The sequence below is a fragment of the Phallusia mammillata genome, chromosome 1, assembly GCF_965637545.1.
Source record: "Phallusia mammillata chromosome 1, kaPhaMamm4.hap1.1, whole genome shotgun sequence".
Taxonomy (NCBI): domain Eukaryota; kingdom Metazoa; phylum Chordata; class Ascidiacea; order Phlebobranchia; family Ascidiidae; genus Phallusia; species Phallusia mammillata.
The window spans coordinates 30,812,213-30,836,731 of NC_137252.1; the positions used below are offsets into that span (position 1 = coordinate 30,812,213).

Below are 24,519 nucleotides of genomic sequence, written 5' to 3' on the forward strand. Positions count from 1 at the left end.
CCAAACGTGCAGCTCTCATGACTTTCTGTATAGTTTGCCTTTTCATGAACTGCTAGTGCGTGATTTGCGTAACTGGCTCATCGAATGGGAACTGACGTACTAGCGGAAGATTGTTCGTGACTTGCATTGATTGTTTTTGTATTGAAGAAGGAAACTTTAATTGAGCCTCTGTTGTTCTGTCTATTGTTTAAAAGTGGAAACATAACGTTCGTATTTTTAGCATCCGGAACCTGTAAAACAATAGCAAGAATAGGTCGACACACAATAAGTTTATCCACTTACATTCCAGCAATTAAACAAAAAAACGCTTATTCTACATGTGAAAAATTAAAATAAAAAATGTTTACAATAAAAATATTTTTGCCTCATACTTTTTATGTTTGTGTTAAAATTCACTGTCTAATCTGTTTTTGTAGATCAACAGCGTTTGACTTTGCTTGTAACAAAATGCATTTATTCAAACAACCTAGATCTAAACCATGTGTGGTATATTGTTTAAGCACAAATAACCAGCTGAGGCTAGGACAACGGACGCGTATAATAACAGACTGTAAAGTGCAAACTTTGGTAAGTTTAAAGTCGTAAGTCGTTTCCCTAAGACATATAAGTTTGTATTTCACTGAAGTAATTCTGGTATCTTTACTATTTTTTAGCTTACAAAACTAAATTGAGACCATTTGACGGTCCTGTTTCACAATGAAAACAAAAAGTAGATTTCATTTTTGGCGTTACGTGATTAGCCTACTTGCAAATTAGGCTGTCAATGAAGTTTAGGCATTACGTACATTTTGCTGCACTGAAACATGCGTACTTCGTTTGCAAAGCGCGATTAGTTGCCGAAATTTCAGTGCCATGGTATTTCACGCATTTAACAGTCATGCTTTGGCATTTTACTCATTCACCCTAAATAAAGATCAAAATCTAGGAAGGGCGGTGACCGGTCGGCAGCAACCCTTTTTAGGTCTTGTAGTCAAAACACATGTTTGCCAAAAACAAAGAACAGTGAGTAAGGTGGCATATGAATCAGTCAAAGCGCTAAACACAAACAACAGTGCTGGTGTAGGCCTAATCTCAATGCACAAGTTATTGTATGTACACCGAGTTTATTGTACGCATTTTGTATGCCCTTGACCTAAAAATCAAACTTGCATTGGACATATTGTCGTTCAAGATGAAAACTTTAGTAAACTGTTATCTTGGACCGAAGAATCAACTTTTGAATTTCAGACATAACAATAATAAAGTTTTATGCCAGGTACTCCGGCAAATGATTTGTGGAGAAACCTTCATGGCGATGATAATTGCCTTTTTTCTCTGCGCGTGTGCAGCCAACGGAAACGCCTGATACTTGTATCGATCAGGTCTGCAGATCACAGCAGTAAGCGTTTGTATTGTGTGATAGCGTTGCTGGGCAGAACTTTTTCGCACAGATTGTAAACTGAGTTTTTGATAGCCAGTATAAGTTTTAGCTTGTTCATAGCTGTGGTTTAAAAGTGTTGAATGTTTAGTGATGATAGCAACTTTTGATATTTTAAAGAACAATACCATTGCATGCAATTTATGCAAAATTGCAAATACACCATCTGTAAAACTTGCGGTTGTCACTTGTCACAAATGTTATGGACGAAAGCAGTAGTACTTATATACTTTAAGTAGACCTATAGATAAAAGCTTAACGTTCAAGTCAGTTAGCTATGCTGAGAGAGTCAGCATTCAGTAACACTACGAATTTTACTGCTGTTTTTTTTTCGTTTTAGTACCATAAACAATTTTTGCCTTATTCGGGGGCATGCTTTGTGACGTCAGTATCCTTTGTCATCGTGTAATGATTAGAACGTTGTTATATTGTCTGCAACTCTGCATGCTGCGTTTTTTTTGTCTGACTCTGGCTTTAACAGATAAGAGACTTATGTTGGGGCCGTGAATCCTACTGACAGAACTGAAGCTTTCAGTGCACTTTAATTGACAGTTTTTTTTTTCAGAAAACATTTTAGTGTTGTTTTGGAAGCTGCTTAGTTGGTATTAAATTTTCAGCTATGGGTCGCTCAACACTTACCGTAAGTTTTGCATGTTCTACGTCGGCCAAACAGTCTGGAATCTGTACACACTATTTAGGCATTTAAAACTTTGTTTTTTTGTGATTTGGTTTGGTCTTTGTAAATGTATGTGACTATGTGTGCTTTAATTTTGCCTAGATATGGAGAATCGAGAAGTTCGAAATGGTCGAGATTCCTCGCACCCAGTATGGTTACTTTTTCAGTGGAGATTCCTACATTGTAATGAACAAGAAGGAAGACTCCAAGGGAAACGCTACGTACGATCTGCATATGTGGATAGGTAAGATTGATTAAATTACAGCGTACCGGTTCTTAGCCCCAAGGGTCGTTCAGCAGGGAGATCAATATATGCTTTGCAAGCCTGCCTACGTGCGTTGGCTGTAAGGACCTGCAAAAATAATCAAACCCACAGTTTTGGGACAGTGTTCAGTGGCCGCCAAGGCACATTAGGTCGTGAAGTAAGTGTGTATACTATCAAGGATGTGGTAATAAGGTGAATTGCATGCTTGAGTACGTAAACACAAAACACGCTATCGTTTTTGAGGTAAAATATATCCTATTTGCAGCTGTGCAAACTTCGGTTTCGTTTCATTTCCTGTTTAAACATTTTTCATGACTATTTAATGTTTGAAGTTTTAGAACTATAGTCTTTCTTAAAGTAGTCCTCACGGATTAGTGCTTGCCCCATGGGAGATACGTTGCTATATTCGCCTATATGACAAACGAGTTCTAACAATTCCCATTGGAGTGACAAGGCACCAGCATGAACCTTGTTGATGTTTGATAGTGGGTGGAAAATACTAACGTACCAGGCCAGGCGCTGTTGATATTTTACACTAACTCTAAAGAAACTATGGAGTAAAACCAAACTTCTGATGTATCTTTCACCCGCAACACCTGTTTGTGTGAATTTTGATTTAGAATAGCTGTAACGACATGTAATATGTCGTTTATAAGTTCCTATTTTAACTTCGAATCTTGTTTTGCGGTGAGGTTTAACTGCTGTAATAGCGTGTGATTTGCCACGGAGGCGTACAACTGACTATTAAATGTAAAATGTCCCGTTTGCATCGTATTAACAAGGCTCGTAAACCACATGATTTTTATTACCCTTATACATCTGCAGCATTTTGTATGTGTTAAATATGCGTTTGGTTATAACTTACAAGATATTAATAACAATACAAAGCCTTATGCGGATAAATTTCATGACGTCATGGCACTCAGTTCACTGTTTCCGGTCGTCGTGTAGACTCCTTCCTTTTGTTTGTATTCATTACGTAGGAGGAAGGTTCCAGATCGGTTGGCTGCCCAATACAAATATATGATTGGCTTACCGGACAGGACATTACCTGTCACTGAATTATCACTTACTTGCAAGTTGAGACAGTAATGTTTTCAGCAACTTGCAGCTGAAAAGTCAAAAACGTTTCATGACATCAATATAAATCGTTTTTAAAAAATAAATTCATTTTGTGCAATATAGCTTTAATTTGCGTTTTTTGGGGAAATCGCTTAAAACCTGTATTTTAATAAAATTCCGGTGGTTTTTGGAAAGTGTCCATTGGACATTACCGATAAATTATTTTTAAACAAAATAGCTATGATTTGCGTTTTGGGGGTTATAGCTTAAAACATGTACTTTAATAAAAATGCCTGTATTGGCACGTCATTTGTAGCTTTTATGGCCGCTGTCTAAAAATAAAACTCTTTCGCTTCATGTACAATATGCAAATTAGTTGGCATTCGTTCAATGCTGCGCAGTGTTAGTGATCTTTAAGAGCACACAACCTAACTACACCAGGAAATGTCACTCCACTTAACAGTTGTGTTTCCAAAAGTCAAAGAGATATGTTGATACGTTTACCGACATTCACAACAGTACTACACAAAATACTCTCTCAGTCACTATTACCCCGTTTAATATCAAATTTCGCAATGTCGACTAATTTTGCCCAGTGAATAACCAACATTCCTTTCCTTTGTTCATTGACTATAACTGTCGAATATTTGGCAATGGTGACAATAGTTTTGTTGACACGCTTTAATAATAAGATGAATACGTTTTGTTCAAGGCAATGACCTTAAGTTCCTGGTGAAACTTAACCGAGTATGTTTTCGACTTTCAGTTTTGACTTATCATCACCCGTTTGTGTGCACCATACATACAGAAACAGTGGGGTGGTTGTTTACCCTAACAGCCCATGTCAATACCTTTCAATTTATATTTCTTTTCTATCCAGCATATGTCGCTGACACATGTTTCGGTTGCCTTGTACACACAAAATTATGTATAGTAACCTAAATCACGTCTGTATTTTAGCGGAAGGCAGGGTTAGAAGCCTATCTACTGGTCGCAATTTAACCCTTAACATCGTTTGTGGTCTGGTAATGTTTGATTTTGAACCATAAATAGAAAAACTGTGGACTGTCGAAAAAAAATAATTCAACCCCCTATGTATTACGCAAAACTAAACAATAATATAAGATAGTGTGGTAAACCTGGTCCATGCGTATGCCGTTTGTGCATCTTTTACGATGGATTTTTGAATGATGCCCACCCATGTAATAATCTCTCAAACTGTAAACGTATCACATTGAAACCTTGACCCTTTTTGGAGCTGAACTGCGATTGCAAACTATACTGTGTTGTAGGTGTGCGATTATTCGAGCTAGCTTTCCTCAGCATCGGTTAGGTTTGACGCAAATTACAATTGACCTTTTGTATCGATTTTGCAACCGGGTCGTTTTAACCTTGACAGTTCTAAATATATAAGGCTTACTTCAGTGGCGCTTTCACACCTTTGACACAAAACCGTTGCACCACTGAACTCTAAATTAAATTTACCTTTTGTAAAAAAATGTCATACTGCACCAGGCCTAGGCGATGTATACCGAATCAAGTCGGTCTACCAAACGTTATCACATGTGGCAAACCGCGGGCTAGATAGGGAACAGTCGTAAGTTTAAATCCCACCACAGGTTAGATTTTCCTATAGCCTTTGCCTTACCGCCTGTGGTTATACAGTTGAACTATACCAATCATACATGAATATCGTAAATCGCTTGTCTGCGTTAAACCTTTAGGCAGGGCTAATCCTAGGAATGAATATGTGTTGTTAGAAATAGAGCCAAATATGTGTAATGCATTTTATATTTTGTGGTTTTGCAGGCAAGGACAGCAGCCAGGACGAGTATGGAGCTTGTGCAATCCATGCCACTAAGTTGGATGACAGTCTGGGTGGACTTCCAGTGCAACACAGGGAAACCCAAGGATACGAATCGGCCATGTTCTGTGGCTACTTTAAGCCTGCCATTAAATATCAGGTTTGTTTTCTTTCATTATCGTGTTTTAAAGGTTTGAGTAGCTACAAAACGACATGCATTAACGTTGCGCATGTTGTATCAAATGATCCCTCTTACGTTTCATGTGTATTCGCCTACACACAAGTCCCAAATAACGTTTGGCATCTTTAGATGTTCAGGCTAAGGTCACACATAGGCTTATGCCCACTGTATATGTTCTTTTTGCGCTTTATCTGTAGCACATACACTAAGCAAGTAGATAGCCATATTGTACCTATATACAAAAAATATGCCCAACATATATGCTATAAATGTTCTTTGTGCTCTCTGTTTGTGTGTAACACATACAACGTATGTCAGTGTTTGGCTGTCGATACAAAATGTATCAGAAATGCGTGGAATCGTCATCACTGCCTTAAACATACGATAAAATATGCATGAGCGTTTGCTTCTGTGCCTGTATTCCCACACAGATCCTGGGAATCAGGTTAAGAACGGTGGAAGGTTCTCCGGTCATCCGCTTTAATAATTAAACAATTTAAGGCTCAAGGCCATGCATTGTAATGAATAACGGCACCTGAACAGCATCAAATACACCAGCTTGTCCGAAAAATATGTTCTGCCATAGGTTTTTAACATTTTATCAAAATTCCTGTGTTGGTACATACATAACATTGAACAACAAATGGCAGTATCCTTAATTTTTGTCGGACTGAATTTTTGTGCCAAATAAAGTACGCACGGCCAACAATACAGCAATGGTAGAACATCATTAACAACAAATACCTATTCCCATTGGCATTTTTAGACTTCCAAGTTTTGTTGTCCACACATGAAAAATTGCATTTGGGAGCTTGATGGTAGTTACTCTCGGCAGCGCAGTGTTAAAATCAGGGTTTAATTCGTCAACAGACCGGTAAGGGTAGTTGTTAGCAAACAAGTTTAAAGCCATAAAACGTGAACGAAGTCAAAATTACATGATGTGTGTTTGTATAAGCCGTAAGGGTAAGCGCTCAATAACATGACTAAAAGATGGAAGGTCCCTTGTTAGAAGTTCAGAAAATAAATTGGTGTCCTTGTAAAGTGCATAACATTTAAAATAAGGTACCTGCAGCTAACAAGGCCCATTAAAAAACTATTGCGTATAACTGAAAAACCATTTAACCGTTCCAGGCCAAATTCGGCATGATTGTTGCAGAGGTTGATATTAAACATCCATTAAATTTTGAAGACGTTCGCAAGTTTTGTTTTTGTAAGATAACAGTTAAAAAAATTAAAACTTGGGCCTTAATACAAACCTATGTTGTTAATAAAGCCCAACATTTTCATGTTTTTAAAAATAGTCTAGAAACCAATCAAACTCATTTATACTTTGCTTCGGTCAAATAAAAGTTCAAACAAGCAACGTTATTAACTCATATTACATATATACTGTTAACTAAGACATATAACTGTTAATCTGAAGGTACTAAAACAAAGAATAAACGACCCCTTGGCGTTTGATAACCAAAAATATTAAATGAAAGATTACTTCCACAAACATCTTATTCGGACTTTTTATCTCCCTAAGAAAGCAAAAAAGCAAATTTTGTGCATATCAGTCGTCTTTACTATAAAAGACACTTGAGAAAATGACAAAAAATCGTTGGGCCTTATTGCAAGCAATGGCTGACAAACAAAACCGTAATAAAATTTATTTCAAGTATTCTTTTTTCCAGATCGGATAATGCTCCAATTAAACTAAAATGACCCCATTACTAATATGTCCTAATAAGTTTTCATTTCGACAACACAATCTTTTCATTTTTGTTACCAATTTTAACAAAAAATAATAAAAAGTCAAAAATAAACACTTCTTAATTTGGATTGGTCATGATAACAATTACATATAACTTTCAGGTCCAAAACTTTGTAAATCATTTTGAGTACAAATATATTTTAAAATTACATCAAAACGGAAGCATTTTTTCTGGCACATAAAAAAATATTAGCAGTGGGCCTTATTACCTTCCGGGCCTATATACCTTCAGGTACCTTACGAAGTATAGATAACTTCTACATTGGCCTACAATGTTAATAAAAAATGTTATGTATACAAACATTAGGTACATGAGTTGTCCTGCCAGACCAGTCATGATTTGTGCATTTAGTGATGGTTGGACAATCATATTTTCATAATTTGTGAAACACTTATGTTAAATGCACACGCAGACCAACCATCATAAATAAATTTGCATGCCAGTCCGAAAAGGTGCATTATTTTAGGTTAAACCTTCAAACCTATGCACGCCCTAATTTTCTAGTTTAAGACTATTGTCCATTGTATTCTAAAAACTCATACCATCATGCAGCACCATTGTTATTTTACTGGAATAGGTTTTAGATATGGCAGTTTCGTCATTTGTTGCTCTCTGACAAATCATCATATCCAAGCCAATCGCATTTTTGCAGGAAGGGGGAGCGGCCACCGGATTTACTCACGTTGTTTCAAACGATATTGGCGACATCAAGCGACTAATGTGGGTCAGAGGTCGGCGTCAAGTACGAGCTGATATCGTCGAGATGAAGTGGTCCAATATTAACCAATCAGACACTTTCATTTTCGACATGGGCAAGGTAGGATTGATTATGCTCTTCAGCGACATCTTGTGAATCGAATGTGTGTTTTGATCTAGTCTAGACTTTATGTTTTGGTTACACGAAACATGCGACTGGCTGTGAGCAATAGTTTTAAATTAGTCAAAAAATCAAGCATTTTTAAAATCCAAGTCGCACATTTTTTGTTGTAACTTTTAGGATTATTAGAAAACAAATATTTTGTTTCCCAGGATATCTTTATCTGGAGTGGTCCGCTTGCAAACCGGTTCGAGAAGATGCAAGCTGTGATTGTTGCTAAGAGCATCCGGGATGATGAGAGAGCCGGAAGGGCGAAGTGCACCGAAATTCATGGTGATGCAAAGAAGGTGAGTTCCGTAATAATTTTGGTAAACAAAATCAAAAAGTGACTATGAAGTCTAAAACAAGTCTACTATGTATTATGTTCCAATAGCAGTTAATAAAACTACAAAATCTGCTTTGAAACGGGAATCGTCAGTTCAAGTAGTATTAAAGTTAACAGCGGTGTTTTACTGTTTCAAAATTTTCGATGCAACCTGTATTCTCTACTGTGGGTTAAGTGGTTGTTGCAACGATTTGATTTTCTGACAGCTGGAACAATTCCTGGGAAGATATCCAGGCCACATCACCAAAGGAGAACCAGAAACCAACCAGCGAACCTCGCAGAGCTCAGTCAAGAGCGGCAGAAACTGCAAGGTACCATCTGAATAAACTTTCTCCTTTTACCGAATAATTTCTCGAAAATTATCTTTTCTGGACGTAGGTCGAAGGTAAGGTGATGGCGTTTGTCGTAATGTGAAAGTTACTATAGTTTTCAACTAAAACATTACACCAGTTACGTAAACTATACACCAGATTTTAGTACGACACACCAGACGTCGGTAAAAGCTTCCACTATGTTCAGTCAATACAAAATTTATAGCCGCGTCGTTGATAAGTATTTACACGTGTACGTTGTAGTTTGTGTATTCGGCTCGGGTTTTCCTTCGCTCAATGAACACTGTAAATGTTTGTCTAGACACAGTGTACAACTCGTGAAATACAGAAATGATTTGATCAGAACGTGGCGCTGTATGGCCTCTACTTGACACCAATTCAGTTGGAAACGTTTATATTGTATTTCGCATGTTTACGTTACGCCAGTGGTTCTCAACATGAACAGGCCATTTACACGCACCAAACCAATGTACATTAATAAGCGACACAATAGTTAAGGCATTCTTAAAACGTTGCCTGTTCTTTTGTTGGATTGGTAGTTATGAATTACAGTATAGCACATCAAACGGTGTAGCCGGAAGTCTTTTCTCATTTGTCGTATATTCTCGAGTTCAAAAAGCTAGGAAAACGCACGTTTGACACGCCTTGTAAGCACAGAACAACGCACCGAAGTCCCAGACGTTCTTGTGTTATTTATTCTCAACCTAAATGCGCACGTTTATGGTTTGTTGTTCCCACGTCTTTTAAACACATAAAATCGGATATTCTACATTGGGAGCCGGTTTACTGTGTTTTCTGATGCCAAGCAGTTTCACTTTAAACAAAAGCGCCTTTGTCGGTTTAGGATTCGTTGCAAAGGCTAAATCAAAAAAGGAAAGCAATACACAATCCTTGCCAGTGGCACATAGAGCGCAAGTAATAGCGCAAGCCAACAAACATGTCGACAATTGCCACCTTCAACTGTAGGTTTTATCGTACACGTATGTCAACACCTACGCACTTTTTTCCGTTCTGGTTGAGCAGTGTATTATTGCTGTTTTGGCAGAACGTATAACCTTTCGATACTGATGCCCCAGGGCCGGTTTTGCGTTGGTTTTGGTGTGTCACCTTTCGTATTAAAGTTCACCGGAATGATGCGTCAAACTGTTTTGTAAACTTGGTCGGTTTAACCTGTTGTGCGTGCGTGCGTAAGATGAAATGTTGTTTCGATTTTGGTTGGGTACAAATACCGACTTTTACCTCGGCTAAAATGCCATTTTAACCTTTTACATGAAGTCACGTCTCATTAAAATTCAACAATTTAGTGAACATGTTTCGGCAACTGGGTCAACCATTTATTGTCAAAAGTGCTAAAAGTGGATGTTATTGAAAATATATGTTTGTTTGCATAAGTTTACATGGCTCAAAAATGTTGCATGTACTGCTATTCATTAATTGAGTGCAAAACTGCAAAACTAAAAACAAATTTGTCATTGAAGTATTACACACCGCGTAGTCATCTCTAAAATGTTTTGGCAAGCATTGTAATCCGTAAAATATTGCTCTACAAGCCAGTCTATAATTTAACTTTTTAAACACATGACTTTTGACAAAACCCTTATTGTGTTTTCAGCTCTACCAGGTTTCTGATGACAGTGGCAAGGTCGTGACCACACTAATGTCTGACAGTCTACCGTTCAAACAGAGCATGCTGGATTCAGGCAACGTTTTCATCACGAGTAACCCCGACATGGGCCAAATTTACGTGTGGAAAGGTGTGTACAAATCGAGCTAAAACTAACACTCTATTTGAATAAGACACTAAAGTCGCTTGCATATGCGAAATATGTTTGTTCCATACACGATGGTTAATTGATCTTATCCTGTAAATAAACGTTTCCAGTTTTGTGATATGTAATAAGAAGGTGGAAATCGTTATAAATGGTAACAGAGTATAGAATGATTCCCAGAAATTTACTAGGATTTAATACTAACACATAAGATATTGCTGCCAAGCATAATATCAAGTTTATAGAGCTCTTCTGAGAAATGTGGGCTATTTTTATTCCGACGTTTTGACGTCCTACAGGTCGCCTTTGTCAGCGTACACTAAAAAATAACACTAAATAACAAAAATAACAGTTTTATTTATCCTGATGTAGGCGACCTGTATACGACGTCGAAACATTGGAATAAAAATACATTTGCCAGAAGAGCTCTATAAACTTCATTTCAAACACAGGCGTAAACTCACACAACAGACCCATAGTAAAACCATCTCTTCATTTTTAAGAATTGTTTTCTCGCAGGCAAAGAAGCTTCAAGCCAGGAACGCAGAGAGGCGTTTAAGATTGCTAATTCGTTCATCGAGCAAGAGGGACTCCCCCCGCATACGCGTATTACCGTCATGGCTCAGTACGCCGAGACCGCCGTCTTCAGGAACATGTTCGGCAGTAAGTTCACACTAGTTTCAAAGCAACCAAATTTTAAATAATTATTTAAGATGAACATGAATTGATTCAGTATCACGCCTTCAATAAGGCTGGCGTACCATGATTCAATTTTAAAAATATTTTAATTTTGGGAAATGCTATACCACAATTGCCAGCAATTTTGCTTGCATAATCGCAAACGGTTAAGACAAACTGTTAAAGTCAAAGACAAGCCTCTAATATAAAATGATATGTGAAGTGCAGTTGTTTAAACACAAAACTGTCATTTGTCATTTTAGTTGTATTAAATTTGGTAGCCTAATCTACTAACAGTAAACATCGGACAAAGTTGTAGTCAATTACGTCGCTTTACCGCAACAAAATTGAGTCCACAGCGTCCATACCTACTTTGGTCCTAGAACTTTGATTTGCTTTTTGGTTGTTCTTTCACGTCTGTAACAATTGGTTATTTAAAATTTCTGGACCAATACCATCTGTTGTATTAGATTGGCGTGATGAGGACATGCAGAAGGGACTGGGTGAAACTTGGTCCATTAACAAAATCGCTAAAGTGGCCAAAGTTGAGTTTGACGCAAGCACGCTTCACACCAAACCTGATCTCGCAGCTAAATATCAACTGCCCGACAACGGTAGTGGGGATGTTAAGGTGAGAAAAATCTATTGAGTATACAGTTAAAACTGGTGATAGTTAATGTGTCACTGGAAACATTAGTAGATGTAAACTGATTTTCCATCTCTCAAAACATGGAAAAACTGGTTAAAATGTTTTTTAACTATACTGCACAAAATGATTACTGGATAAAATGGTTGTTTAACTATACATACTGGATAAAACGGTCACTGGTAAAAATGGTGACTGGATAAAGTAGTTACTGGATACAATGGTTGTTATCTAAACTGGATGAAATGGTGTCTGGAAAAAAATGGTTGTTTATCTCTATTGAATAAAATGGTTTGTTTATTATACTATTCTGAATAAAGTGGTTGTTCCTCTCTACGGGATAAATTGTAACTGAAAAAAATGGTCGTTTATTATACTGAACAAAAACGGTTACTGGATAAATATACTGGATACAATCGTTAAATTCATTTTTCAGATCTGGCGCGTTGAAGGCAATTCCAAGGCAGCCGTTGATCGCAGCACTTATGGCCAGTTTTACGGAGGCGACTGTTACATTATTCTTTACTCGTATCAACCGCGCGGCCGCCAAGAGTATCTCATCTACTATTGGATTGGTTCAAAGGCATCACCTGGCGAAGTGACTGCTCTCCCTATACTCACCATTGCAACTGACAATGATGAATGCAACGGCATGGCTACTCAGGTTTGATATTTGTTAAAGGGTGATAATTGTGCGCCATTTTCAGTGCATCAAAGTACAGTTGTAATCGGTCTTAACTACAAACGGCCCGAAACCAGTTAAACCCGGATACCTTTTTAAAAAACGAATTGGCCCTGACGTTTGTGAAATTGCAACACAAGTTATTTCGAGATTGAAGCCAAGTCTGTTTTATTTGAACTTAGAGCCCGAACCCGACTTACAACTTTGCAACCAATTGGTTTATTTTCCGCAAATGCTTATATGGGTAATAGTTAAATATGACCAACTGTTGCCATTATGGATACCGCTTTTAGTTATTTGAATAACAGAGTAACTTTGTCAAAAATTTGCTTCGGAACACAGTTTTACGCCAAGGTACTTAATAAACCGGCCCCTTAACATGAATCCAAAGCGGTATTAGATATACTTGGCTATATAACAGTAAACCAGTGGTGAGATTTAATTTTTTTGTCAGCCGGTTCTATCACAAAAGTCATATTTTTCAGCCTGTTCTGTTACAAAAGTCTATTTTGACAGTAACCAGTAATGCTAACCGGTTCGCTGAACTTATAAAATTTCGTGAGACGGTTCTATAGAACCCTGGGAACCGGCTGAATCCCACTACTGGAGCGAACTATTTCAAGTCTTTGCCCGACGTTTTAGCGCAATTTATCAAATAGTAAACGTTGTTTATCAGATTCGTGTAACACAAGGAAAGGAACCACCTCACTTGATGATGTTATTCGGCGATTCACCAATGGTGATCTACCAAGGGGGGACTTCCCGGGATGGTGGACAGACGGAAGCCGGTGACACAAGGTAACCCCAAAATTGTGTTTTACCACCAACACAAGCAAACAATATACGCCCATATGACACACCGGTAACCTTTGGTAGCATTTGTTAATGGACATTAAGCAGCGGTGCAAAACAAATTGTCAGTCGGTTCTATCAAAAAAGTCATATTTCTCAGCTGTCTCTGTTACAAAAAGTCCATTGACAGTAACCAGTAATGCTAACCGGTTCGCTGATCTCATAACATTTCGTGAGACGGTTCTATAGAACCGGTTCGAACCGGCTGAATCCCACCACTGTCAGTAAGCCATTATGGGCACAGCTACAGTTCAATCAATGGAACAAATATTGTTTTAATAATTTTCCCCAAAATATTTTTTCACTGTTCAGCGGCGGTTGGTTACAATTACACTTTTTTTGAGAGATATATTTACATGATATTCGTACATAAAAAAGTGCATCTTAACTATTTACCCCAGTTGACCTATCAACTAACATTCTATTATAATACAACATATATTCAGGTTGTTCCACGTGAGGTCTGGATTCAACGGCAGATGTCGGGCAGTTGAGGTCGCCCCAGAGGCCCAGTCTCTGAATTCAAACGACGCTTTTCTGTTGATCACACCTGGATCCAACTATCTATGGGAGGGGCAAGGTAAAACTTTCGTAAATAAAAGTGCGAACTTAAATTTATCTTAGTAGCCCCTAAATACATAGCAAACACCTTTTATTGATGTTGTATGGATAAATGTGCTTTTAGGACAGACCGCAATAAGAGAATGTTAACAGTATGATTACTTCTGTCAAAAACAGTACAAGGGTTGGCTGATCACCTACAGTCCTACAGTACTACACAGTACATGTCTCCAAAGCCCTATTGGATTGTAAACCATGCATTAATTAAAGTTAGCCTATATTGAAAGGTTATTGTTGCTTTTGATGAGCCCTGTGTAATGTTCAAAATCTCCCTTCGTTGCAGGAGCATCTAGTGCTGAAAGAAAAGGTTGCTTCGAAGTTGCTAAGTTGCTCGGGGCGTCATCACCCACAAGCCACGATGAGGGAAGCGAATCTGGAAACTTCTGGGCAGCTTTAGGTGGCAAAGGGGATTATGCGACTGACCCCCGTCCTGAGGTGGGTATCGCTGTGACTTTGGTTCAATGGTTCCCAAACTGTGGCACGCGAATACCTTTTACATTGTGTGCAAGCTTTCTTTAGATGACACGAGATCAAAATTATAAAATTTACATGGCTTGGTTTCACTAATAATCTTCTTTCCTAGGTTGGGACACATTGTTTTTGTCCATTTTTTCCTTTTTCTATCTAACGCTGGTTTGTTTCAACCGTTTGGTCATAAAAGAATGCTTAAAACATAATCAAAATGTACAGTTATGTTACTTCGTTTGTTTGTTTTCATTTTTATCATCGGTGGGCGGGCAACGCTTGAAAGCGTTATGCTCACAATGAGTTCGCCGTCGAGCTGTCTGTTTAGTTCAACCCATCGGGAACCACTTGGTTGGAGCAATGCCGCTTAAATTTCTTGCTCAGGGAAACACAAGCGACCGAGATAGGATTAGAATCAATGACCTTGTGATCACAAGTTAGTTATCCGAAGCTGATCCTCCTAAAGTTTGGCCCCGAATGACCAAACGGTTTACCCACAGGTCTCCAAATCCTTAATTTTAATTGCAACTTAATACACAGAATGAGACGAAACCGCCACGTTTGTTTGAGTGCTCTGATGCCACTGGTAACATTGTCGTGGAAGAGGTCGTTGGTGATTGGACCCAGGAAGATTTGACTGTTGACAACGTTATGCTGCTTGACGCATGGACTGTTCTTTATGTGTGGATAGGTAATGTTATTCATGAGTTTTTGAAAGCTTGTAGCATTGCATACAAGTACAATAGAATAAACCTCGGTTAATCCGGATCTTTGCCCAGTTCGGACAAAACTCGAGGTATAAAGGATATTTAATGTGTGAAGACTTGAACTAATCGACATCAAATAATCCGGACCTTCGCCTAATTCATATATTTTTTGCTCCAAACCGGTTCGGATTTGCTGTACATACATTACTATTTGGTATTGGTTTGTCTGTTAATCTATTTCAAAAAGAAACTAGCGACGATTATATTTAACTGATTTAGTTTTCCCTAACTTAAATGTTCAATAATAAAAACAGGAAAGGATTCAAGTGATCAGGAAAAGGTCAAGGCAGTAGAAGAAGCTCAGGAATACTTGGAATCGGATCCCAGCGACCGTGACGGCTCGACTCCGATATACAAAATACATCAGGGCAAGGAACCGCTTTCATTCAAAGGCTTTTTCCAGGTACCTAATTGGTGACATATAAAAAACTGTGAATGGGAATTTATAATATGATGTGTAGTCAGCGTAAACGGCCGCTGGTCAGTTTCTTAAATTAAGAGTGTTTTATCAGGCCTTTATTTTTTCAGGGTTGGGACCACGAGCTTTGGGCCTGAAGAGTCAGGAAAGCCCAAACAAGTTGTACATACATACCCCCATCATGGCTTCTTCATAGACAAGCTCGTGCAATTTTCGAATGCTAACCAGGCCTTTGAGAAGACGTACTTGAATGTTCCAGATATACCTTGTTTGAATTACAAAATGCAGTCTTAACAAAACGTTTTTTGCACCTTATATAAAACATACTGCTGTGACTGTTGTTGTTTGTATGGAGCGAGCTTCCACAATACATTGGCCTGTCATGTCAAACTATTTTAAGGAGCAAGTTTTCATTATTTCTCACTGTTTATGTCCAGTTAACAAGGGGTCATAAATGTGTACCAGGATTTTTCAGGTAAAGATGGTATAATGGCTTTAACATAGCAGAATGAAATATGATGGAAAAACATTAGGAATAAATACCATAGTAGTCATAGCATCTGTGTATTTTAAAATATATATATACATGTTAAAAGCCAATAAGACTTACAAAGTACTGCATATTACATACCGATTCAATATTGATTAGAATAAAAAAGTCTGCTATAATTTGAAAACTGCAATAAAATAAGGCAAGAAGTGGACAGAAACACTTTTACAGGAAAATAAAAAGGTAACATCTTAGAAACACATTATGAAAGAATTTTGATAAAGTTTTTGTGAGGTGGAACTCTTGATTTGGGGAAACTTTGCACCAAGGCTGATAAAATACTTTGTCCAATAGTCACAAACTGCATAAAGTCATAAGTATAGAATGTGGTGCTTTCCATTAGCATTGTGTGTACTTGTTCCTTCTGGGCAGGTCCATTCATACCACATTTTAAGCTGTGGATATTTTACATCCAAAATTTGTTTACTTTTGACTTTCTCGCATATTCTTGAAATTGAAACTGTAACTGTTTGACAACTGGGTGTAAAATCATTAGTCAGTGGAAAAAAAGCAGACTCCCAAAAGTAGGTATTTTGTTTAGCAGTGGGTCTTGTATCTATGTACAATTCACCATACAGTTTGGCTCTAAAATACCCAGCCAGTCCTGTCCACGTAATGTCTTCAGTACCAGATTTTCTGTGAAATATGACATTGTGTTTGGTATTGTCCAATCTTGAGGTACATGATGCAGTGTAGACATCAGCAATCTGGGTCAAAAAAGTTGTATCGCGAGGTAGCCCAAGAACATGCAATTGCTCACTGGGATTTTCTTTGAAGTATTTTCCCAATGTTTTGGAATGAATAGCACAAATATATGTTGTATATGACTCTGGAATTGAGGTACACAAAGGTAAACCACTCTCTGAGTGCTTACCGAATAATTTAACACTTGCGGAAAGAATTTCTGCTACAAATTCATTGTCGCCAAAACTGCCAAAAAGTTCAGAAACAAACAAATCAACACATTTTGTTTTTGCAAGATTAGTTAGTTTTGAATCACAATGATTACTACTTATTGCACTTTCTATTTCTTTTACAGTTCTAATGGCAATGGGTTCATGAATTACAACTTTTGAGTCACCATCAAATTTTTGTTTTAGTAAATTGTTGGCACATGTATTAACTTCCAAAACATGAACAGTACCAGATATGTTAAACTCATTTAAGCACTCGTTACAAAAATCAACAAGTCTACCCCTTCCAGCACCTACGACCAATATGTTCAGGATATTTTTAGGGTCCCATGATTTCAAACATAAGTGTATTGAAGTGTAGTACAAAAAGTACTTCGCTCTGTCCATCTCCATAGACTCGTATTCGATACCAAGCCAAGGCGGAAAAATAGGGTCTCGATTTTTTGTCGGTTGTAAAATCCCATTTCGATTTAACTCTGATGAATAGTCCGTCAAAAATAGCCTATGTGCTTCTTCTGTAAAAGCAGAGTAGTCCATACTCTTTTAATCATCCATACGTTTTCAGGCACGGCACTGTTATGCGGTAGTACTACTTTAAAGAATACTGCAATTATAAAACACAAATCAGAAAGTTTTCAGCGAAAACCCGGTGTATTTCCCTTCGGTGAAACATTTGACGTATACAGGTATTGCGAAACGTATACCATATTGTACCATAGGTGTTTAACCTTATTAGTAGCATATGCCTGCTAAATAAAATTTGCTAAAACCATTGCTGTCTTGATGTGTTTATACAAACAAAATTTAAACCTATTATTTAAAAAACGCTTGCTTACAACGGTTGATGCAACAATTGACCTTTAACCTTTGCTTTCTTCTTTCGACTTCAAGATGGCGAACATTGGTAAAAAATGAGGTTAGCTGAAATGTTAAGTGAAACGTTTATGCACCTCTTTGGCAGTTAGATTTCAGATAGAAAATTAAGGTTATTTTGCGTTTCAACTTGTAACGACAATTGTAGAAAATAAGACATGCAAACATCTGCAAAAACTGTACAAACATTTTGATTTTTCTGATAACTTTTTGTAATTTGTTTGTCTAACTTATCGTAAGTCGTAACCTGGGTAGGAGATGCGTTTTTTTTGTCAAGCTAGGGACTGCATTGCATCAATAATCAGAATAAACTAGAATTCCCAAGTATTTTCAATTTGAGTCATCTGATAAAGAGAAGTAAAACATGATTTGTTAATAATGATTAAATTTGCATGCAGATTTGTTGTCTTTGTCTGTCGCTTTTCAGCCAAATTTTAAAATAACCATTTCTTTAACTGTTTGTGTATATCTTTATTAGATCCTTTTTGACTTAAAGGAGTTTCTTTTACATAAGATTACAAATTTAAACTTTCCTAAAATTTTATGTAAGACTTTTTTAATGGCTATTTTTTTATAGCTTTCTTGGTTTGTTGCCTGTCAAAAATATGGCAACTGGTGTTGTAATTCGATTACGTAATTTGCCGCTTGTTGCTGGCACAATTGATATTCGTCAATTTTTTGGTGGTCTTCGTATTCCTGATGGAGGTGTTCACATTATCGGTGGTGAAGAAGGTACAGCTTTTATATTATTTTCAACTGATGAAGATGCACGACAGGCAATGATGCGCGATGGGCAGACTATAACAGGAATGCCTATCAAGTTGATGCTAAGCAGCCATTCAGAGATGAAAAGTGTTATTGAGGACAGCCAAAGGGTTTGTGAAGAATTAAGAGGCCTCCGCCCACCAGAACCCCCTATTACTAACTTGTCCAGCCATTCATCAGCAGTTGGTAGAGCAGAATACCCACCACAACAACAAATCAGGCAATTTCATGCCAAACCTCCCAGTCCGGAGTTAATGCCTTCTTTGCCAACTGGCAATGATATGCATTTAGAAATAAAAGGGATGCCTTTTGATGTCGACGAGAGTGCAATAATGTACTTTTTTGCACCAATTCCCCTTATTGGCATAAGATTCATGGTCGATGAAGCTGGTAGACGAACTGGAGATGCTTTGGTAAAGTTTAAATCACCAATGGATCTTTATCAGGCAATGAAAAAAGACAGGACCTATTTTGGAAACAGGTATATTAAGTTGAATCCAATTGCAGATAGACAACCACAATTGCCACCAGCACCAATGTATGATCCACTGAGAGCAGTGGACAGAAAGCGCCCACTTTCACCATCTGAAGGCACCCCAAAACGCTCACGAGAGTTTTCGCCTTTACGCTCTGACAACTGTGTAGAAATTCGAGGTCTGCCATCCACTGCCAACTTTAAGTCTGTGGGTGAGTTTTTTACCAGACTAAGGTTTGCTGATGGGGGATTGTATGTAGAGACAGATGGAAAAGTTTGCAAAGGGCGGGCGTTTGTTGAATTTTTGGCCTATGCTGATTTTAAAGAAGCTCTGTTAAAGGATGGTGACATGTTGAATGGAAAACAGGTCCGAGTAATCAGTTTGTCCAAGCAAAATATGTTGGAGCAAATCAGGATTCACAAGAAACACATGAAGACCAAAAGAGAAGAGGAGTTTATGAGGGAAAAAGAGAAAAAGCTGCAAGAAAAAAAGATTAAAGAAGAACGAAAGCGAGAACACCAGTTGAGGAAACAAAAGGAAATGGATGAATGGCTTAGAAGGCAACACCAAAAAGAAGAGGAGGAAAGAAAGAGAAGAGACATTGAAAAACAAATGCTTCTCAAGAGTATGGAGGACCAAAGAATGTATGATATTCACCACCAACAGCAACTTGAACAAAAAAGGCAGGCAGAGTTGCAGCACCTTGAAAACAGCAAGACGGACAGTAGTTCTTTAGCTGTACAAGCCACTATTAAAAAAGAAGAAACTGTTTCTGGTGCTGGTGAAATGGAAATAGAAGAAGTTGAGCAGACTTTACCCACTACAAGTACTCCAGCATCAATGTCATTGCCACAACCACCAGTGTTTGGTGCATCTGGGGGCATTGTTGGTGCAGCAGCAATGCCATTTGTTGTCCCTGGAGCAGGCTTTCCATTACCGCCGATGCCACAAATACCTGGTGTTTTACCACCTTCTTTGCCACCTAACCTAAATCCTTCAGATTTTATGCCTCCAAACATGGCAAATTTACCACCTCCACCTTTACCCACTGCTTCAGCCTTGCCACCACCTCCAACTCCACCCGTAATGGAGAATAAAGCAGATATTGCCACAACCATCAATTCTGTGTCTGCCAGTGGAGAACCACCTAAACCAACTGAGTCTAAAGAAACCAATGGGGATGCTGTTGCTGCTGTTGAAGAAGTAAAAAATGAGTTGGAAGACTCTGTATATATCAGAATGGCCAATACACCTTTTCAAATAGCTGAAGATGACATAAAAAGATTTTTCAGTGATGTCAGTATTGCACCAAATGGAATCCAGTTTATAATGAAAAAGGGCATGCGTTCAGGGCATGTGTTTATTAAATGCACATCAGTAAATGATGCAAAACGTGCTGTTGTAAAGAATGATGAACCCTTGTTAGGAAGAAATGTGCTCGTTCAAGCTTCAAACATGGACAAGTTTCAGGAAATATATTTTAGGCTCACAAAAGGAAATTATACACCAACATTTGACAAAAGTAGTTCAGCACCAACTTTAGGGGACTCTGTAACTAAAAGAATTAAAAGTGACAATCTAACATGTATATGTGTGGGAAACCTACCATGGGACACCAATGTTGGTGACATGTTTAATTTGTTTGGGGATTTAAAGATTATTAGAGAAAGCCTTGTTATTATGAGAGGCCTGGATCGAAAATGCACAGGTGAAGCATACATGGAGCTTGACTCTGCCATGGAGTGTGTAAAAGCGGCAAACTTGCATAACATACTGGCAATCCGTGGAAACTCGATCAGAGTTCTTCCCCTGTCAAGGAATAACATGAGAAAAGACATAGAAAACCATGACAAAAGAATGAATGCCGAAATAACAAGGCACGTTTCAGACCCCCACCGCTCAATGGGCCCACCTCCTCGTGGTCCACCAAATCTTCCACCACCAAATGAAGCACAAATGTCTCGGATGCCTCCAATGTCAACCAGACCCGAGTCATCGCTACCACCATATCGTGATGAACGAATGCATCATCCAAGGGATGGACCGCCAGGAATGCCCCCAAGGGATCTACCACCAATGTTTGGTCCAAGAGATATTCCGCCAGATGCTGGTCGTTACCCACCAATACCTCTGCCACCAGGGTTGATGAAGGATGGCCTGCCGCCACCTCTTCCATTTGGTGATGGTAGAATGCCACCACCTGGCCACCCTGATTCTTTTATGCGCCCCCGGTCACCACCAACTCCAGAGGAACTGCTAAGACTTAGAGGCCCTGGTGGTCCACCATTTTATTTTTCTCCCCCTCCAGTAGGTGCTGGACCACCCCGCTTTCCTATGGGTGGACCACCATTGCCCCCGAACCCAGCCAAATTTGTCTCAGTTAAAATGGGAAATTTAAATTTTAAAGTTACTCAAGAGGACATAGTTGAGTTTTTTTGGAGTTTTGACCCGATACCTGACTCTGTGAGATTGATGTATAACAAATCAGGCAAACCCACAGGAGATGGATTAATATCATTTCCAAATATTGATGCTGCTCGGGCTGCAATAGATCAACTTAAGGGCAAAAATCTGCGCCAACGCCCTATAAAGCTGTTTTTGCAGTAAGCTCAAAGGTGGGAATTTAAATGGCTAACAACTTAACTGTTTTTTGTTGTTGTGTGCAAAATAGTGGAGTTGAATGAAGTGTGACTGTTTGGTGTATCTGGTGCTATTGTGTTTTGGGTGGTTTAATCAGTTGCAATAGTTTTGTAATCTATGATACATAAAATATGATTTGGGCCTAAATATAACTAGCTATTGAAATTGGATTGTTTAAGAAAAAATATTTGGCTGTTTGTGTGTGTGTGTGTGTATGTTTACGATATGTGCTTGGTCAGATAATGTAGCTCATTTTCTGTTACTCAATTTTTTTAACATACATAAACAATGTGTTTACATATATGTATTTGTAAAAAAGCATGCATTCCCTACAAAGCGTTTGTTTTGTGAACATTTGTTTATATAACTTGTTTTGTTAACTTTAGAAAGTAAATTGGGTAAATAAGATATATAATATCTACACTATAGTATAGATAGACACACTTTAGTATATATATGTTTTAGGCCATGTAAAAGTGAATTTTCTATGAAGAAGTGCCTAGATTTAAACAAATGTTTACTGCTGTAAATATCTAACAGGGATGGGCCAAGGCCAGCATTTTTACTTGGGAGGCTCTGTTTTTGACACATAAAAATATGGTATACTAGGTCTGGGAGAAAAGTGTTTGGCGATTATACATTTCAACTTATATACATTAAATTAAATTTTTTTCATTGCTTAACATACTTTGCTTAGACTAAAGCTTATTTTGTTCAGGCACATAAGATCACTTTACAGTTCATTCAAGCCTTTATAATGTAATGTTTGGTGCCAAATCAAGTTATGGCCCATCCCTGATAAAAAATCATATTTTTTCAAGGCCACACTTTGCCTAGACTTATTTTGTTTCGTTTCAATGCTTGCAGGGAAATAGTCAGTGTGATGTGAAACCTGACAACAGAGATACTGTCCACATGATTCAATCAAGCTCCAATCTGTTTTGTTGTTTAGTCTTTGCTGCAGTTTTGAAGCAACTGTTCTGTTGTCAACAGTTTGCCAATTGTCAAATCTTGTACAGTTTTTGTTGTTGACATCACTCAATTTTCACTTGTTTATGTATATGTTATGTGCTATGTTTAATGTATCAATGGATTATGATACTTTAAAGGCCAGAAAAAATGTTTAATGATTTTACTTTAAAATCTGAAAAACTACAGCTTAAACTGTAGCTTAAGGCTGTTACAAATTATTTACATGAAGTAAAAAAATTGTGAGGACTTTCATTAAGATTTTTTGGAGGCTAAATTAGCACCCTTGCTACTCTTGTTAGGTGCTACAATAATATGTTTTAGTAAATTTGAAAAGGCATGTTTTGCTTTGTATTTTGTTGCTATATACTACATGCTGAGCCAGCTTACTGTTAAAACTTGTTCAGATTTGTTAATACTGTTTTGGGGTGTGCCAAAAAAGTTTAGGTTATATAAACTTGTATGAGGAAAAGTATATGTGTGCAGCCTGCACATTTTAAATGCTAAAATTAAAAAAGGAAGATTGGAATCAAAGCAACATACACATCCCTTATGTTTATAGTCTTGTTCTGTCTGACTACATGAAAACTTTTGTATTTTAGTTAAATATTTTGCCACTGAGGTCAAATGTCTTAGTTATCCCATGGTTGGGATCATAAAGAATTGAGATTACCTTAAACCATTTGTTGTACTCATAAATACCACAAATTATAAGCTTATTCCAACTTATTTGCATAGGGGAATCAGGGATTGCAAATCCAACCTTTTATGAAAATTATTGGTTAATCACCCAATTTGTGTAATAGCTGAAAAAAGCTTGACAAATTAGTCATGCCTTTAACAGATTTTGTCTGTGTTGTTAATTATGTAAAATGTATAATAATGTTCTGGCAGATGTAATGCCAAACTGTTAATGACAGCTTAGTTATAAGTATGTGTGCAAGATAAGCTGCAATCTATTTAAGTTGGCAATACAATTTATACAACTACACAATCAACTCAAACAAGCATATTAGTTTTTTGATAAACCATGCATCTGTGCATGTTGAACGTTTACTTCTTGACTTAATATGAGTCAAATTCTGATTTGTTTCTGAACTTATTATGTTTATCACTTTTTTGTTGTGTTAAACAACATGGCTAAGCATGTTTTTTTTTGGAATGTTAGCAAACAGCAATGCTACTTCTGCAAAATCAAAATTGTTGAAGAAAACTGATGACAGCAGTTATTTTTAGCTGTGTACATAATGTTGATATTTTGTGCTATTATGTAACTATTGCCAACCTGCCAAGCACAGTAGATTGTGTCTTCTGTATAATAAACACCACTTTTGCTGCATATGCTGCCAAGACTTGCATCAGTGTATGGATCACTACTGTATGAAGCTTAGGTGCTGTTTTTATGTTTACAATGTATATCAGTACGAAGGGATGTTTATGTTCAACTGAGATGGTTGTGTTCGCCAAAGATTATTTTGCTTGCAAGAATTTTTGGAATATTATTTTGTAAATAATAATACATTAGCACAGAAACTATGTTACCGATATGACAAATCTGGTTAATTGGGCAATCCTTTAAATTGCATAGAGAAAAAAAGCTATTTGTTGAAGAAAAACTTCTGAAAAATGCATGACAAAGTGGTCATGTGACCAACAGGATTAGTCTGTACAAGTAAAAACAGTTTTGTTTGTTATGTAATAAGATATATGTGTCAAGTGTTGTGAAACCCCAAAACAG

The 24,519-nt window shown here is 37.5% G+C and overlaps 3 protein-coding genes across 3 annotated transcripts; 2 read left to right on the top strand and 1 right to left on the bottom strand.

Moving 5' to 3' along the window:
• The first annotated feature begins 1,961 nt into the window (after positions 1-1,961).
• LOC145220292 (gelsolin-like) lies at positions 1,962-15,996 on the top strand. Its single transcript, XM_080087568.1, has 16 exons — positions 1,962-2,057; positions 2,196-2,337; positions 5,230-5,384; positions 7,815-7,979; positions 8,192-8,326; positions 8,571-8,675; positions 10,309-10,450; positions 10,985-11,128; positions 11,614-11,774; positions 12,226-12,453; positions 13,148-13,269; positions 13,770-13,903; positions 14,228-14,379; positions 14,950-15,100; positions 15,431-15,579; positions 15,705-15,996. Exons 1-16 carry the CDS (start codon positions 2,037-2,039, stop codon positions 15,729-15,731), a joined length of 2,133 nt encoding a protein of 710 aa, XP_079943694.1. The 5' UTR covers positions 1,962-2,036; the 3' UTR covers positions 15,732-15,996.
• A 146-nt stretch (positions 15,997-16,142) lies between these two features.
• LOC145220477 (uncharacterized) lies at positions 16,143-17,854 on the bottom strand. Its single transcript, XM_080087719.1, has one exon. The coding sequence runs from the start codon at positions 17,593-17,595 to the stop codon at positions 16,456-16,458; it is 1,140 nt and encodes a 379-aa protein (XP_079943845.1). The 5' UTR covers positions 17,596-17,854; the 3' UTR covers positions 16,143-16,455.
• Positions 17,855-18,488: 634 nt separating this feature from the next.
• Positions 18,489-24,120, top strand: LOC145220192 (uncharacterized). The gene is made up of 2 exons (XM_080087500.1): positions 18,489-21,787; positions 22,680-24,120. The coding sequence occupies exon 1, from the start codon at positions 18,537-18,539 to the stop codon at positions 21,777-21,779; it is 3,243 nt and encodes a 1,080-aa protein (XP_079943626.1). The 5' UTR covers positions 18,489-18,536; the 3' UTR covers positions 21,780-21,787; positions 22,680-24,120.
• Positions 24,121-24,519: the final 399 nt, after the last annotated feature.